General features: G+C 41.0%; 1 protein-coding gene across 4 annotated transcripts in view; it reads right to left on the bottom strand.

Annotated features, from left to right (window-relative positions):
• Positions 1-16,805, bottom strand: part of sobpa (sine oculis binding protein homolog (Drosophila) a) — a 43,917-nt gene extending 27,112 nt beyond the window's left edge. For 3 of the 4 annotated variants that reach the window (XM_019271651.2, XM_019271664.2, XM_019271670.2), the window contains exons 1-3: positions 16,255-16,805; positions 4,911-5,031; positions 3,776-3,985 (exon numbers count right to left, since the gene is read on the bottom strand). In XM_019271651.2, coding sequence (XP_019127196.1) covers positions 3,776-3,985; positions 4,911-5,031; positions 16,255-16,350 — 427 coding nt within the window. In that variant the 5' untranslated portion in view covers positions 16,351-16,805. The remainder of the gene's footprint in view (positions 1-3,775; positions 3,986-4,910; positions 5,032-16,254) is intronic. The other variant, XM_019271659.2, reaches the window with a different exon arrangement.
• Between the last annotated feature and the right edge of the window lie 3,344 nt (positions 16,806-20,149).

Here is a 20,149-nt window from a genome sequence, read left to right as displayed (position 1 = left end):
TGTATTAAACACAAGGACCAAAAGGCATTAACTCCGCTGATTCAGCCCAGCTGCTGGGCTGGTTAAATCCGCTCAAGATTCAAGCCACAAAACCACTGTAGGGTTTATAATGAAGCCCTGCCATGGGTAAATGCAGCAGAACTGGATGAGCCAGGGACATGGGAGGATGCCTATTTGCGGCTGTGCTCTGTGGGTATTAAGGAACCTGAAGTGGACACAAGGATATACTCTATGGTGGTGCTGGATGTTCACACAGAAGGCTCTGTCAGAAGGTGCAGTCTGTCTGCCGCTGTGCATCTTGTGTGAGTGTATTTACCACACCAGGCTCACAGAGACTTTTTACATAATTCTCATAGTTTATGTAAGCCAACATAAATGTCAGACGGGTGAGGTTTGTCCCATAGAACAATACAATTCTAAAAAACAGTCAGAGTCTGTACGACTTTAGCCCGACTGACAAGTTACACAACCCTGGAGTGACCTGATCGGAAGGAAACTCTACCCATCCATCTACCACCGCAACACACAAACACCAATACTTATATGAGACCGCAGTAAAATTTTGTTTTTCTTCTTTTATTCTCAAATTTTTCACGCTGAGGGCACTTTGAGGGCAGAGAGAAGCAGACAATTAAAAAACATGAGGGGAAAGAACCAGAAATAAATAAATACATATACAATTTTTTTTCCAGTGGCCCACAAGGACAGACACAGTGAACAAACAAATATTTAGATCGTAGACAGACTGCACATAAAATGGACATTGAGTCCTTGTCATGTGGCAAAGGTTAGGACTGCAGGATGTTAATGATAAAATGAATTGCAAGGTGATTGTAGACACTTATTGTGTTCACTGGTCATGTGAAGAAAAAGACGTAAATAATTAATAAATGGTGACGTGATAATTATTCTTTATTTGGATACACGTTTGCTTGCACTTCCTCTAGGCTTCGTGGGGTCCACACAGAAATATAAATAAGTGAAACAATAAGTATCATGTTATCTGTTATTATGGGGAACATAAGATCTCTTCCTAACAAGATGGGGGAGCTAGCGGTGGTAACCAGGCTACAGAGGACGTATTGAGAGTGTATGAAAGAACTCACTTTGGGTTGACTGGTAATTCTGGACGGCTTTCAACTTGTGAGAGCGGACAGACAGGAAAGCAGGCAGAGAGAGTGGGAATGATACACAGCAAAGGACCACAGGCCGGTGTGAAGGAGGATTCAGCCTTTTCACATGGGGTGGCAGACTCTACCAGTCTACCAGTTCAGCCACCAGGGCGCCCCAACTTATTTATTTAGTATATTTATTTATCTTGTATATTTCCCGGGTGTGGGATCAATAAAGTCTGACAGTTCTTGAGCAGTAGTCACATAATCACGTAGCCGTAAGAGCAGTCGAATTCCCTGAGCACACTGGGTGTCCTCATGAATTCTCCTTCACATCTGTCCTTGAACTCATGAAGCGTTCCATCAAGGTCAAGAAAAAGTATTTCGGAAAGGACATAGGAGGTCATTTTTTTTTACTATTGGACCACTCCCCTCTGTCCTTTGGTTTCACATGATGTCTGTGTCTTTTCCTCAGTCCTGCTTTGTTCAGTCTTTGTCCTTCTTTCTGTTCATCTGCCTCTAGAGAAAGTTATTAAAGTTACCATTTGTTTACTTACCTTCACGTCTGCATTTGGGTTCACTTTCTTGACAGTGGAAAGTTAAAATGTATATATGTCAAATAAAAGTATAAAGAATTAAAATGACAAATAATAATATTGCCAATAGCAGCTTGTGTAGTTTGGTATTTATGTTTGTAGGTGTATGGGCATTTTTGCAGGCAGTGTTCAGGCAGTTATGTTTAAATATTTTACTGTTTGCAGCTGATATATGCAAGTGTCACAGTTTCACAGTTAAAGCTGAATACACGACCTATATAGGGTTAAGTTCTCGTCACAAAGACAAAGAGAGGACGTTCTGAAGCATTATTGTAACTTCATGGGTCAAAAAGACAATATATCCAGATCTCTTCTGTCTCTTGTGATTTATAGTTAGCCCTAACAAATTTCTGAGTAAATCTACAGCTGACCTCAGCACATCCCTCTCGGTCAGTGTGGGCAACAAATTATTTTAACAGAGCCTCTGTGACAGTGAAATGCCTCTTCTGTGGCAAACTATGACTGCTGGTGATGAGCTGCGGGCTTTTAGTGCCATCGCTGTTGCAATGAGAGAGATCCTCCGAGATTCCCTCCAGTATCTTCCAATTATCACATTATGACTACGCGGGTGTGAGGGTGAAAAAAACCCAGGCCCATTAGTCTTTCACCCCTGTTCACCTCCTTATCAAAAGCTGGCCAGGCTTTTCACCTCTTGTTGAGCTTAATGGATCTACAGGGCCATCAGAATTTAAGTACAAACTAAGTCACAATTAAGGGAATAACTCCCCGGGGCCCTAAAGATAGCACACTGGACCCAACATGCATATTTTATGTCTTTCCTCTTCTCTCCACTCTATCTCATTTCTATAGTCTCTCTGCCTTTTTCAGTCTATCTGGACGGCTGCCCACTGCAGTGCTAACAGAAAAACAAGACACAGTTTCATTCGAAGCTGACTGGGTGGGTGGATCAGGGTTTGTTCATCGCTTGGAATAATGTATGAACCACAGCGTAATAAACAGGAATCGAAGGCCAACATGAAATCACAACATCTTTCACAATCTTTAAATATTTTTATACAAAGAGACATCTTGAGATCGAGTTTTTTTTTTCTTGCCATCCCACATGCTGGCACCTCGTAACAAGCCCGTCTCAAAAAACACTCACATCTGCATGCAGGGGTAAAAAAAACACAAAAAAAAACCCCTGTCAATAATTATGCAGCCTCCATACTAAATGTCACCATCATCCGAGGTACCTGCACCTCAGAAAGTCCTTTGTCGGATTTTGCGGGGCGCATGAATAATTCAGCATATGTGTGAGGGTGGGGATGGGGTGTCGGGGGGGGGTGGGTGAGTTGAAGGGGGTGTCGGCCGGGTGGTGGGTTGGTGCTGGGCTTTAAGACCATCTGTTTCCCCGCCTAGGCAGGGCCAATGGGGACTCCTCTTGGGTGATGCCAAGGCGGCTCGCTACCTCCGCCGGGGCGTACCAACCTCCTGTGCCACAGCAGACGTAAGGGATAATGAAGCCCTCTGTCTGGCCGAGGAACGCGGACATTTCCTCAGAGAGTTGACGGGGTTATATTGACACTTGGGCAGGTGGAGGAAAACAAGGTGTACAGCAGGTAGCTAGCTCATTAGTCGCCTATCCCTGCCTGGTTTGGAGACTTTCAGGCCATCGCAAAGACACAAAGTTTTCATGTTGCATAAAAATTCAATCTCCTGCTAAGTGCTGGAGAATCAGCAAGTAGGTTTATTACTTTCAGTAGGATGTTATCTGTCCGGAGAACAGCTGTGGATGAAATCTATGCCAGTTGGGTGTTCTGACTGACCGAAATGTTTGTGGCTGGACGTTTGGCTGAATACATCAGTAATCTGCGATGGGCTGAAAATGACCTTGATCTTTTTGGAAATGTAAAATGTAGCATTGTTCAAAACACACAAATAAGCAAGCGTAAAACAGTTGAAACTTTATGTACTGGCTCAGGAGGTCCATTTGAGTATATATTCTGATATTGTTCTATGCTGGCAGTCATTATATTAAAGTGCTTTTTTGACAACCAAAGCCTAAACTACTTTTTTAATCAGCTACTGCATGTGTCTTTCCAAACAAGGTGTCATGCTCCCTACCTGCAGGGGGCTTGATGAGTGGCGGGGGGATCATAGGGACTATGATGGGCAGGTTGCCATGTTCCTTGGTGCTGGGCGTGGATGTGGATGGTGTTGTAGAGGGCTCTGTGACTCCGTTCCTGGAGGCTGGCAAAGACTGGGAGCTGTTGGCTCGATCCGGAGAGCCTTCGCCGCTCTCTGTTGAAGGTGGGATTTTTGGCAACAAGTTTTCTAGACAAGAGGAATGGAGCAAAATATAATGTTACTGAACAGCTGATGAGATGCTGTGGCACTTACTGCAACTCCTGTCATAATGTAAGATCCCAATATGCCTACAATCTGTCATAAAGAATATTTTTTTACTGTACAAGTGGTGAAGCTGCTTTCTGAGCCCTAAAGTGACAAAATAAGCAACAGTGAAGGTTAAATCTCAATATTCTTCTATCAGCAGTGGATCTAATGAACAGGTGTAACCTGAAAGGAGTCACTCTTTGTGACAACCCCACAAAATCATGACAACAGTTCCCCTGAGCTCTGAGGAGTGTGTTAGCATCACGATTATGGTTACTTTTTAGTTTATTCACACAAATGGTAGACTAGCTGGTAAACATAGAGGATTCAGATATTACAGATTCAGTTGGTGGAGAGCAAAACAGAGCTAAAAGGAGATTGAATATTAGGCTTTGCCCAAATAAATGCTAATGTAAAGTATGTAGGCAAGGACTGACAGAAGCAAACGGCCGATCTGCCGTCACATTTTAATTTAAATTTGCTGATGGAAATATGTGGCATCACAATTATACAACTGAGCCTTGCCCACTTTAAACCAATGTGGAAAAACAATTACAAAAACCTGTAATAATCTAAAGACTGTGGCAGATATAGTGTGTTTATGTAGGATCCCATTACATAAGCTGTTTCAGAAATATTTTATTAAGGGCCTTTAACACGATTAAAGAGGTGTCAAAGTCATGTTTAACACACTGCATTAGCTACGCTTCATGATCTATTCACAAGCACTTAATATTTCCCCTAATTTCATTGTCTTTTCATGCAGCACATGATCTCATGGTGGATAATGAGGCGACTGAGTATGCTGACTGCTGGGTCAGTCAGGCAAAAAATGCAAAAACATTGTGTACAGTATGTTAGATACCTTTGAGGACAGAGATGTGCTGTGGCGTCTCCCCTATCTCCAGGTTGTCAGAGTCTCTCAGCTCCACCTTGTCGTAGCCGTACCAGCCCAGCAGCTCGTTCATGGTGTTCTCTGCAAAACTCTGCAACACAAACAGTTGTCTGGTCAGACGCAAGACAAAGGTCTTCATACCGCTCCTACAGAAGTGATGAACAGTAATGTAGTAGCAAATTAAAGGCTAGTACCCTCTGAAATGCACTATCACATGAAATATAAATGTTACCCAAGCAAACATCTTAACATTTGGAAAGCAAGAGGAAGATAAATGGGATTTGAAGTCATTTTACAAACAAATGCAAGAATCTCTTACTTTGTTGCATCTGCTGTGCTTCTCCTGAGACCTTGACTTTAAGGCTAGCTCCTTAGATTTGTCCACAATACCACATTTCTTCAACTAATTAGGCAGACATATTGCAATGACAGTGAAAAAAAAAAAATTGAAAGCAGTGCCCTGAGAAAAACGCATTGTAGGTTTTTCCTCTTCTTCATAAGTACAGGTCAAGCTAATTGGGGCCAACTCTGTGCAAATGCTGCACCGTGTGCATCCAGACAGACTAATGGCCCCAATCACAGCACAATAAAACAGGAGGATGTTAGCAGAGTGTAATAAAGCCTCCGATAAGAACCCTATCACAGCACACTAACAAGCATAGGGAACTTATCACAATGCAGTTAAATAGAAACCACAGTAAAAACAGTGACAGCAGAGATAAGAGTTCGACACATTTGAATTTTGGATTATTTTACAGACATTTTAAAAGCTCCCTCCTCCTTCCTCTTATCCGATTGGTTGAAAATGTTGTCTCTGCGTCCACAAATGGCTCAGGGGTTAAATGGACCAGTGGGACCACTGATAATGTGGAGCCTGAGGCTGAGCAATCCAACAACAACATACAAAAGATTAAGACATGCCTGTTACTGTTGTTTCGTGAGAACAGAGATATTCTATTTGTTTTTATTAACTGATTTTTATGTCATAGCTATGATTCTCAGTTAGTCCTAACCCCCAAAAGAATTCAACTTAAAGGACAGAATGTTCAAAAATATTAACATACAGAACAGTTTTCGTTTTTGTTTCCACTTCAGCAGCTTTAATGTTGGGCTGCTGATTATTGAAGGAATAGTGCAGAATTTTGGGAAATGCACTTACTTACTGGTTGCTTTCTGGCAGAGAGTTAGATGATCAATACCACTCACTCCACTCAAAACCCCTCATATCTCTAATGTAAATATTAAGTTAAACCAACAGGTGATTAACGTACCTTAGCATAAAGAGAGCATGCATGCTGGTTCTGTCCAAAGGTAAACTAAGAAGTCCCTCTAAAGTAGTGACTAGTATCCATGAATAAGGCTGCAAAGAGGCTAAGTCGTAGGCTCTTCTGTCACATGTGTTTTATATACTATTATACTAGTATAAAGAATGGACGTCGTATCCGTGATGTCACCCATAAGTTTTTTTTTTGAAGAGCCCTATGTGAAACTCAGAGTGTGGTTGCTCTGGCTGCCGCCATCTTGGCACCTTCTCCCGTCTCTCGGGTAATCTTAAAATCAGCAAAGATGTGGATCACCCGAGGCAGGCTGAATGATGCCTGGCTGCTCAAACAAGCCACCTGTAACAGCACCGTCCTGTCAATCAAAGTGGCCACACTGCAAAGTAATTATCAAAATGTCGAATTAATCCTGTACAAGGTTTTTCAGCATTTAACTAGTTAATTTTTTGGTAATGAGTCGATAAACTATTGAGCGTATATCAGCACACTAATCCAGTCCATCAGAAAACCCAAGTTGGTTTAAGCAAGGCAGTAAAATGGCATCATTCTCTAGTTAGTGCAGGCATGCAAAAAAATAAAGGTGATACATAAATATATTTCCTCCATAACAGCCTCTTGCAACACAGTGAATAAACACTGTTCTCAAAACAAAAACATAACCCTGCTAATGCACACAGTCCATTATCACCCTCCACTCCCTCCTGGAATATACCAGACGTATCAATTCACTGAACCTTAAACTATGGTAAATGGTTAGACTATCATGATTTTATTCTAAAACATAGATGAAAATGTTCTTTATGGAAACAAACAGCAGCAGCAGCAACAGCAGCAGAGGATGAATCAGCCATAATTATTTAGTCTGTGTGATAAATATTAGTCACAGGTCACTAAACTGTGAGCTTACAGCGGTGTTCAGGAGTAATGTTTCCCACATAAACACTTTTCTGAAAATATTTCTAAATGGTAATTCTAAACACGTCAAGTGTAATTCTTTACTAATTTAGTCTTATGTATGGGACCTGCTATGGTGCCTGTAAATTAACAGCTTGTAGAATCATATTACAGACTAGTGAGGGGGTGTCGTGCAGCCATGTACAGTGTAATATGTTGCCACAGAGATGACCTGCCTTCTCTTGTCATTGGTGCGCCTGCTCCAGATCAAGCTGACAAGTTTGTTATTTTATAGCCAGTCCCACTTGACTCCGTCTATCTCGTGATGGCAGCAGTCGTCACTCATCAGTCACTTCATCAAGCGGTTAAATGTCAATTACAAACAGCTCCTGTCGATATGTCAGAGCCGGAGCGATCATGTCGGAGTGGTTCAGTAACACCCAGCACATCTGACTCTTGACTCGGAGCCGATCTAAATTTAACAGCAAAATATATACACACACACACCCACACATCCGCAAAGAGGAGTGTGTGTGTCTGAAGTTGTCTTTAAAGCGTCGCTACGTTCTGAGGGGAAGAGTACAAAAAGCAAATTCAGATTGTGAACTCTAGCACTTTGAGTTCTCTGGAGAACCTTTTAATCCTTAAAAATATCTTTGGGGAACTCAAGTGCAAAAAAAAAAAATAAGTTCCGTAGTTGGAGCATTTTTGGTGCTTTTTAATAATCTGTTTTGTTTTTAAAGGTTAGTTGGACTACTGAATGCATAAACGGGTTCTTTAAGTCCCTTTGTAGCAACATGACCTGGTGTGGATAAAAACCAAGAAAGGGATAGCTTGAACACCTTTGTGCACCTGATGTACATATGGCTTTAACTAATGGCTGCTACATGCCGAAATCTTTGACTATTTTTTTATATTCAATTTTAGTTCATTTCATGTTTTGTATCTCTATTTTGTATTTCTACATTGTCCTTTTATATGATTGTATTTCATTCTTTAGCTTGTTTTTATTCTAATGTGTAGTGCTGTTACACTGTTTATTGCTCTTATGCTGAGCTACCTGGTTCCTCCTGTCCAACAAATTTCATTGCATAGTTGAACCTGTGTTAACTTACACATGACAAATAAACCTGAAACTTAACTTGTGTCTGTGGTGCTATTTCTAAATGTAAAGAGTAATATACTACAATTACTTTTAAGCAAGTAAAATTAGCAATGTGGTAATAATTTATATATTAAGTTGTATGTTGCATTTAAAATGTTTTGTTTTGATTTAAATTATTATACATTTCACCTTGAATGAACAAATACTATTTAAACAGGTTTAAAGGTTCCCCTATGGCATCACCACGGAGGCTGTTTAGGTCTTCACTCGAATCTTTATTTTTAAGGGTGAACCTGAACTATGCCACCTACTCTTTCAAATGTTTCCTTCTTACCTCCACTAAAGATTTTTATTAAAGCAAAGATGTAAATCAGCCTCCGCTGTTCATTCACAAAAAAAACAAAAAAAAATGCCAGAGTAAAGGTAAAAGATAATTTGCTATCGCAGAGGGACGTCAGATTTGAACTTTAAAGGTGAACTGGCCAACTTCACATGTCCACAAAGCAAGTTTGAAAAACGAGGTGTGAAGCAGCTTCAGGACATTGCACACAGCAAGTTCAGATCTATCACCCAGGCTGGTCTATGATGTTTTATATACCAAGAGGATGAGAGAGAGGAAAAGTTCAGACTTAGGTGGCTGGAGATTGTTCACTCACTGCTGGAGGCAGGTCTAAAGTATTGATTTGTAATTTCCTGTGGGTGGAAAAGTCACCGTAACTGAAACCAGAATTTAATTTGGGGGGAAAAAAGTAAAACTACAAGGTCTCAATCGAGGTGGGTATGGTGTATTCTGGAGTATTTTCACAATAGAATACCTTATGCAGCACTAAAGAAATGTCTTGAATGGCTCATCATGCACGCTGACACAGCATGGAGGCTGTCTGAGTCCACAGCCTGCCGACAACAGGTTGGTCCACTGACTCAATTACTTGATACAAATTCAATTAACAGCGCAGCAACACAAAGCGCAGTTTGGATATTGCTTACAGTGGAGTTATAGTAAGAGAGACACAAGTGGGAATGAGCCCCCCCACACGCACACACCAACACACACACACACACTTGTTTAGACTGAGGCAGAAGTATCTCTTTGCATATTTGAGACACCGTGGCACAGGATAGGAGTGACAGAGGCAGATTTTCTCCTGCTTCATCAGCATATTCACTCTGTTTCTAAGCATTTTAGAGAGAAATTCATGATGTGTTGTATTTGTATCTCAGAGTAGTAGCGCTGCTCTAGGATCAGTTTTGCCTCAGTTTTGCTTTGTTCATACAGAGAATATAGTTTCTGCTATTGTGTGCAGAAGTGAATTTGCCACACTTAGTGGAAGGACTTGGTCTAAATGCTGGAAAGGCATTATTAATGAAGAATGACAGGAGTTATTGATCCGTCTGTTATGAAATACCACTGTGGTGGCGTGGTCAATGGGTAGACGTGGCACAAAGGTGGAGGGCACGGTGCAAGTCAATGACAGGTGAAGTCAAAGCACCATGTGGTGGCGATGAGAAACGCCTTCGGTGTACACGCGTGTATGTGTGCGTATGTGTGAACGTATGTAACTTTCTGGACTTCAAGGTTAGACAGTGTCAGCGTCCAACAATGAAAGGATTTGCAGCGATTATTTACAGTAATTAAAGTCTAATCCAAACGTTTCTAATCTCATCTTTTTTTTTTTTGAAATAGAGGTTTTTAAAATGGCGGTGAAAGCAGTGAAGGCTGTTAATGAGGACAGCTTGTGTTTGCAGATGTGACAGCAGTGCTCGCTCTGCCTGAAGGTTCCTGGAAGTCAGATTTAGTACCACTTCCTAAGCAGAGCTAAAGTTAGTTTCTGACAGCGATACACACACAGACAACCATGTTTTCACCCATTGTGACACGTTTTCATGACATTTTGCACCACCTTAAGTTTCAACAGGAATGGCCAATAATTGGGGAAGGATCAATACACGGAGGTCAGATGAACTGGATACAGTAAATAGTCCATTCAACTTAAAATAACTCAAAATAGTTATTAGTTATATTTAGAGGCAGAGATCTGTCCAGAAGTTTTCTAATATGCTCAAATACATCCACAATTGCAGCAATTAGCCCAACTGCAAGGATGAAACTTTGAGAAGAAATAAAAAATCTTCAAGGAGAAAAATCCTCCTTTTGAACGAATGAGTCGGAGCACAACCCAACCTGAATATACTCCTGAGTAAAACGGATGTAGCTGTAAAATAACCACATCACGGAGACAAAAACACAGCATCTCTCTGTGTCTCCCTTTTCCTTCCTACCATCCTGTCCTCTGTGTCACCCTACTACTTTGAGAAAGTGGGAGTAATATTAAGAGTGGAATCTAATCCCGGCTGGCGGCTCATCAAAGCAACGGCGGCACCAACTTTGGCTCTTTGTGAGATGCGGAGGAACAGAGAGAGGCAGCTACAGATGTCTATATGTTGTACTGGATGTATAGCCTTTTTCATCAGGTTTGACACAGACAAAATCTCTTTTTATGACATGTATTTGTCACAAAGTCTTTTAAGAGTATGGAGAACGGAGGTCAACTGAATGTGCAGTTTATGTTTAAAGCTGCCAAGAGATCAGTCCTCATGTGTCAAGTTAGAAAAGTTCAAAAAAAGCAACATTCGCTCAAATTCCTGGCAGTGAGATGGCGACTTCAGTTGATCCGTCCATCTGTCTGTGCAAGGCTTTGGCCCAGAGAACAATATCTTAACAACTACTGGACAGATTTCCATGAGAGGTGGAATAAATAATCATGTTTACCGAGAACAATTCCTAATTATCTTGTTGACCCCCTGACCTTCGGTGTACTGCCGCCATCAAGTCAAAATTTCACATTGATTAAAATGTTCTGGTTCACAACAGGGTTATCTTTTATCTTTAAATTTTATATGAATACCCAGAGAATAAATAGAAATCTGAATGTTTTGGTGACTTCTGTGGTGACAAATGTATTTATTACACTGTTGAACATTTAACTATATTCCTTTGATAAATATGACTACAGTTTACAGCTTGTTTTATCTTGTAGCTGTGACTTATTACAAGGACCCTCCAAGAGTTTGGAGAGCAAATTGTATCTAGTATAAATAGCTGTTATTCATATGATTTTCTATGGGGAGGACTCATCACGGTATACATTGTGTGTGTGAGGATCTCTGACCTTTCTGCTAATGTACTTATAACATTCTTTGCGTAATAAGGTTGTTTGCTCATATTGTCGTCTTAACCTCTGTTGAATAAACCAACAACAAAGACAATGTTGGAGTAACTTTGCTGTTGATTTGTTCATCTCTCACTGTAATTTCAGCCTAGAACATCTGGCTAAAATATCAATCTATGAAATTTATTGAGCATATCATTTCCCCAAAGGAGATAGATGTCAATGAGACTGTACTCTTTTCTCTGGCATCTACCTCAGAGTAAGCATTAGTCTTTCACCATACTGATGATAAGGCTCCGAGAATAGCAATATCACTATATTGGTTCATCCACTGGTACTGTGGGTATCGTGGTAATAAATACCACAACCTTTAAGGGTCATGGCAGGCCTTACACAAGTTGTCTTGTTTTGTCAACAAAGCAGTAGCAACAGAAGCCGGACCTGAATGTTTGCTGATCGATGATTTTGTCGTGGCAAAAACTCAAGAAATGCCCTAAGACATTATTAGACGGTACTTTTAAAAAAAAAGACAAAGAATAACACACACTCTCTCTTATGAATGACAGCTGGATTCATAAGAAGTACAACACAATATTGCCCTGTTTGATAGACTCGGGAGTTCTGCCGCTTCATGTGGTCTACTATAATGAATATTAGCTAACCTTAGATAGAAAATGCTGCATAACTGACATTACTGACTTGAAGACTCTTCTTTACTTGTGCTACTGTTACACTACAGTTTAGCATTTATCTAAAGAAACCATATTGCGTGGCAACAGTGGCCTCTGTTTAGCAAAAAAAAATACATATTCCTGCTTTAAAATTCCTGCGACCATGCACAGGATGAATAATGAATGGATGAATTATTGTCCTAATATTGGTGATGACATGTCGTGTTTATATGAGATATCTTTTATTTTTTATTTTTTTTTCTATTTCTAATGTATCTTAGATTTCCTCTTTTTTATTCTTTATTTATGAGGACTTTTCTTCATCATCTTTGTGTATGTATCCTATCTTGTTTTTTTGGGTGACCATTAGTTGGTACATTTTAAAGATTACTGATGATGATCAGGATTGTAACAAATCCTATGTCTATGTCTGAGATTTTGAGTCAACTTTCTGGTCACTTTGAATGCAGGTGCTGCTGAATTGTACAGTACTGCAATATGCTGAAAGGTGTTACTAACATTTCAACCATCCCCATATGTCAGTGCGGGATTGCACTAGCTTGGTGTAAACTTGCATCTCAATGTACATACTCTGTTAATTAAGACTGTTTGTGCCATCTGCCCGTCACTCTTCCTCTGCTGATGCCTTTGTTGTAAACTATGTGTTAGACCCCCTTATATGATGATTATTTATGCTGTATATAAGAAGAAGAACAAGCAGAAACACATTAAAAGACAAGATGGTGGTTTTGCAGGATAATTACTGATCATGATACTTATAGATACAGTTCACCAGCTGGCACTTCTCTGCCATGTATTTCAAAAGTGGATAATGATTAAAATACTTTTAAAATCCTGCTTCTCCACAGAGTCTTCCCTCTTGTTTCCCTCCAGTAAGACCCAGTCATAGCCAGTAGGGCTTGTGGTAATGATGGTGGTGGGAATTGGATACCTTGCGGGCAGAAACCAGAGCAGGTCACTGTACACCGTGATAACATTCCCGAATCCACACGCCAAGTTTCCCTTTGCCTCCTCCTCCTCCTTCTCCACTTTTCCACTCCCCTGCTCCCTCTCTCTCTCCTCCTCTGCTTCTCCCTCTCCTCTGCTTTCATTTCCCTCTACTTTCCTTGATATCTGATCCAGCAGAGACACTCAGGTTACAGTTTTTACAGCTTAGCCAGCCCAGTGCTGTATACATTCCTTTCTCCACTGTTTCTTACCCCACTCTCCAGCCTCTCATATCCCCTCCATGCCCACTCCTCCTTCTGCTTGATTACTCACCGGGGCTTATTTTACCATGGCACACATTAAGCAGCCAGATGAAGGAAACACTGTCAGACTGTTTGGTTTTTCAGAGGAGTATGATCCTTCACAAGGGCACATTGTGTCTCTGTGCATGTGTGTGTGTGCGTGTGTGTGTGTGTGTGTTTTTCCCTCCGACTTTGGTCTGAAATATTGAAGATGAGAGAACAAACTGGGTCTTTTTGTTTTGAACACTTGGAATAGAAGAATCTAAGAGTTTTATACAGAAAAGCAATTCATTAAACTTCACTTTGTGGATTTTCTGCTCTGGGGGAGGCTATTATCATGCAACCATGTCGTAGTGTTAATTAACTGCAACTCATAACGCTGGGTCCTGGTTTATACACTGATAACCGTGCAGTAACTTCATGTTACATCATATCAAATACATCCATATCGTTTAAAATATGATTCCCATAACAACACAACAACAATGAAGCTATTTAAAGAGAGGCTGCAGCTATTTTCTAGTTGCCCAGTTTCTATCTGCGGATCAGTGTTTTGCTAAATTAAATTTGTAGACAGCCACTTACGCGTGAGTGTATGTGTGTGCGTGCAATAGGAGATGAAATCCAAGGTTGCGTAATGAGCTACAATCGAACTTGTTTAGCCTTTGAAAGTGTTTTGACACCTTAACCACATCTGCTGCTTCATTCAGTAGCTTCCCCTGTTATTGATGGAGATACTGAGTTGTCATGAGAGTTGAGAGTGTTGATTTTCGCCGCCGCATCTGCCTATTTTGTCAAATTCGATTTCTTTTTTCTTTCTTTTTTTGTTGGTCGGGGCACATCTTCGGGTTCAAAACTCGGATCCACAATTTGACTGATTACAAATGAAATGACAAACGACCAAGCTGCTTCCCTCAAATGAGATGTTTAACTGACACGTCTGCTGCTCTCGGAAAGAAACATGAACCCTGAAGGATGACCCGTGTCAAAGCATCTATCATCACAGAGCAGAACATACAAACCTGCAAATAAAACATCATCTCTGACTGAAGGCTGACATCATATAATTGCGCGGTCAATCTGATAAATTATGAGAGGAGACATTTCATTTGATTTATTTTTTTTTTTTTCAAAGTGAGTCCAAATAGATTTATGATAATAAATCTGTTGTAATGGGGGGAATAAATGAGCAAATAAAAACCTGGACTTGTGGCTGAAATGTGGTGAGACAACAGTTTACGAAGCTCATAAAGATTTCCTCTATTCTAAATGCTCCACTGAGACCATCTCAAGTGCTCCCCTGATAAGAAATAAGGAAATTTCTCCACGGAGAGACCCTGCCTGCCACCCACCTCCACCACCACCACCACCACCACCCTGCATCCCTCCCTCCTGTCATCAGGACCAGACAGCAGGAGGTTGGGTTAAATGTATTTCTCAGAAATATATCAGAAATATTTTAAAAATTTCATCAAGAAAAAAAAAATCTAGCAGTTTAAAATCTGTCATTCAAAGAAGTATCTTTTCTCTGGACCTCCAATGCAGGCAAATAAGGGCAACTCTGAAAAGGTTTGCATCTGTTCAAGCTGCAACTTAGTGTAAATACCTACAGTAAAAAAATACAGTAATCATACACTATCATACAATATTATTAAAATGATAATAAATGCATCAAAGGCAGCTGAGCTCACCAACAAAGCCTTAGATTGACATGAATAAAATGAACATTATTTTCACAGTAACAGAGAAGATGCGGTGACACATGAGCGTGGCTGGTATTTTGGATGGGTCTAAACACAAAAAGGCTTTATTCCGGAGCTGTTTCAGGACATGCTCAAAGCCAGCAGCCTCGCTTTCTTCCCCACCTTCTGACACCCAAAAAAAAAAATCAACAATTTCCCTCTCTTATCCCCGATGTGATCACCTGCACATCTGAGTGCATATGTGTCTCCAGCCAAATGTGTACAAACAATGAAGAGATGAAGACAAAGCGGACACACAGCCTGCCTCTCTCTCTCTCACACACACACACACACACAAGCCAGGAACACTTTCTTTTCTCCACAATGAACCGCACGGAGCACAGAGCTCAAATATCACAATGTGCACACAGAGAAAACACGAATAGAAACAACGTGTGGGTGATTATTCGGGATTTGAATCGGTGCACCAGGCCGAACACAGCAGACAATGTGCTCTTGTCGAGTGCGTAAAGCTCACAGACGCACATCTGGATCACACGCCTCTGGGCAGCTGGGCAAAACACACACACACACACACACACACACACACACACACACACACACACACACATAAACACAACAGCCACACGCCTCGACTCTGAGGCAAACCCACGCAGACGACACGGACCCGCAAAAGCATCGTGGATAGGCGAGTGTTCCCCCCATTGATTTATACTAATTATGCACATTGGCTGCTCTCCGTTGCGCCGTAGTGTTATAGTATTAATAGTAATAGTAGAAGCACTGTTGACGCCTTCACTGACGCACTGGATTTTCCATTAACTCTGGGCAAGCCATGAAAAGGCAGGGCACACAAACAGCCAAATGATGACATGGAGCGACAGGATCCGTACGCACCGTATTCTTCAGTGATTCAAAACTTACTCGTAGAATAGTAGCAGTGAATGGGTGCCGCATCCATTGTGCAAGGCGGTATGTTGGCATGGTTGCGCCGCTGAGGCTGGCATTCAGCGTGGATACATGACAATAGAACTTGGGTAAAAAAAAAAAAAATCATAAATCAAAGTTTGACTATCATGCAGCCAATTGCACTTGAGTGTATCGTATATTTGCGCTGAGGACGCCTGGTTAGTGCTTCAACAGACATGCATGCTCCTCACAACCACTCTGTTTCCACGCGTAATCACATGCAACTGGGCACAGATCCCCCCTTCTCTCTCTTTTTTTTTTTTTTTTTTTACCTTCATCTCTTCATTTATTTCCCTTTTCACCGGGTGAGCTGGTTTTCGGCTTCTTTTATTTTCCGGAGGTCTGCCTTCTTTTTCCATCTCTGCCATGTTTTCTCTGTGATACTTCTGTCAATATTTGCGGTGACGAAGAGAGAGAGAGGAAAGGGGGGGGGGGCTGAGAGAGAGAGAGAGAGAGAGAGAGAGACAGAGAGAGGCACCGGCAGCTGTTTACAGTCGCCAGACGGCGGATGTCTTGCAGCTTTTCAGCGGCCCGTGTGACGCTGGCGATGCCGCCGAGGGCTTGCGATCCCCGGCTAAGTCAGCCATCTTCTGCCCGTTATCCTCCACGGTCCGTGCACCAGTGGTGAGCCGCCTCTGTGAGTCAAAGGAGAGGTTGAGTGAGGGGAAAAAACGAGACAGGGGGAGGGGCGTCCGCTGAAACATTATATGACGCGTTGGTGATCAGAGGTAGGCTATTTCTTCTCGCTTTCCCATGGAGTGCAATCAGAGCAGTCACATCCACTTAGCGCTGCTCCCTCATGGTGACAGACTGCAAGCAGCAAACAGGTGCCCACACAGTTATCCAGTCCCACATTGTTCTTCAGGGGGGGGGGGGGGAGTCTACAGCCTACGGGTGTTGCTCATAATGAAATTAAGTCTCTTTATCACTTACAGACTTCACTGCTGCAAACTCAAGTCAAGTCTGGAAGTTGCATGTGCAGAAAAAAAAGTATTAACTAGAGCAGCTGTGCAAGCTGTGCAGGTGTGGTGCCTTGCTCAAGGACCCGTCAGTAAGAACTTTCTATGCGTGCATCCTGAAACGAGTCAACACAGCGAGGGATAAGTTCAACACACTCTCAAGGTCAAAGCAAGAAGGTTTAAAGCCCAGCTGGGGATCTTGCATGTTCTCCCCATGTCTGTGTGGGTTTTCTCCGGATACTCCAGCTGCCTCCTACAATCCAAAGACATGCACTTAATAGGTTAATTAGTGACTATAAATTGCCAGTACATTGTTTGTCTCTATGTGCAACCCTGCCTCTCACTCAATGTCATTTGATTTCATTGATTCCAGCACCCTGCAGCCCTGATAAGGATAAACTGTGACAGAAAATGGATGGATGGATGGATGGATGGATGGATGGATTTTGTGTGACTAAAGCATCATGCTTAAACTAAAGTTACCATTCAATTTCAGAGTGTTGATGTCTTCTCCCTCGGGTAACAACATGCATGGCGCCTTCAGGTGTGTCGGTCGTTGTCATTCCTGGACTTTTAACAGACTAAAGGAAAAAGACTGAGGACAAATATGCATCAGGTGTGACACTTTAAGGGGTTGAAGCAGGTTTGTACATTTATTTCAGCACAATCCTAAATAACTGAATGCTCCACCCCAATGTTTCAAAAGGGAAACACATTTCTAAATGTTTGATGTTTTTATTATTTCATTATGAACATCTCTCTTTCAGTCTAAGGTTAAAAGACGAACACTGAAGATGTACCATCAAAGTCAGCCATCTGTTCTTATTTAAATAAATAATAGTCATTTTGATACAGTACATAGTCTTTATTATCCACAGGAGAATTCTGTTCTCACAGGCTGCCCGTCTGACAAGGACAACACGCAGATGTACGTTACAGTTTAGACCCCTTTCCCAGCATTTGAGAAAAGAACAGGTGTGACTGATAACGTTAAAGAGGACTGCGTTCCATTTAGGTGAGCTAGTATTGTGTACTTGGTATTCACTGTCATGTCTTACTAGAACACTTACTGAGCATCATTAAATGCATTTCTATTGGCTTTTTCTGTTGTGACAAGTCAAATTGTCTGCTGTGAAACACACACGTTATATACGTCTCCACATGTACTCACATACACATGTATTCAGGTATATGTTTTTATTTGAAGAGCTCATGTTTTACAGAGGATTTCCTCAGGGAGAGCAGGGAATGAATTCGAAATATGCTAATTGCTGACATATGAAACAGATCCCTTTTAATAATTATTTTTTTGTTTGTTTTGGGCATGAATTTACCTGTTTCATCTGTGTAAACACACCCGTCCTCTGACTTTCACTGGAATTACAATGAGTTGGCAGGTGGAAAGCTACTGACAGTAACGGAGGATGCTGCTCATGGCATTGTGACACCCATTTGAGCCGGAAAATCAGCGGGAACAGGAGCTGTGAACCGTGATACAGGGTCAGGGTGAGATGACTTGTACTGCTCTTGCAAACCAGCAGCTCAACTGCATCCCAAGATTTCTGCTTCAAGCCGTCCCCACAGCTACAGCAGTTTGGTTTAATGTGATACAACTGTAATGCTTCTGATGGGTTGGGGTTGTTGTTTTTTTTCTTTCTAATAAAGTATGTGTAATCTAAATGGTAGCATTTTGGTGCAATGTTTTGTGACTAAATATTGCAACATTTCTAAAAGCACAAAACGTGACTTTAGCTTTTTCCACAGTCAGTGTGATGCTGCACCATACAATACACGAATAAACAGTATGTGTGTTTGTTTTGTAAGACTATTCAGCGAAGGAGACTGCAGCTCCATGTTATGTAAGCTGTCCTTGACAGACTTTCTCTCTAGTCCAGTAATAAGCAGATTCAATGAAAGCATTGTTAGACATAATGTTGCCGGGGCATTTCCCTATCATGCTGTGAAACTGTCGTATTGTCACAAGGATTGTGTTACATGTAGTGAAACAATGACAGGGGGAAGGGGGGTCGTTTATTCACAAGTTAAAATGTTTTGTTTATGTTGGTATTTTCTTTTTTTGTATATATTTTATATATTTGTGGCTTTGCCATAATGGATGAGAACACATAATGAAACAGGACAGACGGACTTTATCCAAAGTGTTTCCACATTTGTGTAAAATCTCCCTAAGCATGTTCTTGGTTTGCAGTAATCCGACCTAATATGAAACATGCAGCAGGCCCCGTAATTTCCAATTATTTGACAAAAGCTGTGACAAAAAGTCACTGACGTTTTAGTGTCAATTAAATGAAAAAACAAACTGTGACACGTTACAGGCTCTTAATGTTTAAAAAAAATGAGAATAAAACATACATTAAGGGCTCTTCTACAGTAACTGAAGAAAACCATAAGTGATGTTCTCTAATAATCAGACATTACTAATGCATCAAATCACAGGCCGGTGCTGCCCTCATTCAGCAGCTTTGCAAATGTAAAAATAATAACATCCGCAGTAAATGGAAAGCAGATGGGCCCTCACATTACTTAACCATACACGCAGTGTAAGACCATTGGTAAGCTTGGTATAAACTTGTTTATATCAGCCCTCTTCTGGACAGCAAATGCCAATAAGGGTACATTGATATTTTAACCGTTTACATTTAGTTAATCTTTAGATTATTGGGCCTACATCGTATACTAACAAGTCAAGCAATAGTCTTTATGTCAGCCCCAAAATATGACCAGTTGATTAATGTGTGCCCTGCAGTACTGTTCATTCCTGAGTAGCTTTATTATGAACTTTGATTTTGACAGTCCCACATTTAACGATTCCCTTTTTCCAATGGCCACATTTGCATAATATTTTGCTTTGTTGAACTCTTGTTTATTAATTGATAAACACAACATATAGGCAACATTTCCAATCAGTTCATAATAGTATGACTCATATACAATTAATTAACAAATGCTCTTCATACTGTATATACTGTATATCCACATATCCACCCATATGCTTTCTCATCTGCATAAACCATATTTATTTCAGCATCCTTTGCACTCTGCACCCATACACTATTGTCTAATTCTAGTTCTATTTCACACACACGCACACACACACACACACTCACACACACACACACACACATATATATATATATATATGAATGTTTTTACTTGGGGGGGGGGGCGTGTAAGTTTAAGTTTATTA

Source organism: Larimichthys crocea, chromosome XXIV (genome assembly GCF_000972845.2).
Source record: "Larimichthys crocea isolate SSNF chromosome XXIV, L_crocea_2.0, whole genome shotgun sequence".
In the NCBI taxonomy this organism is placed as follows: Eukaryota; Metazoa; Chordata; class Actinopteri; family Sciaenidae; genus Larimichthys; species Larimichthys crocea.
The sequence above is the reverse complement of the archived record's forward strand: the minus strand, read 5'-3'. Positions and strand labels throughout refer to the sequence as shown.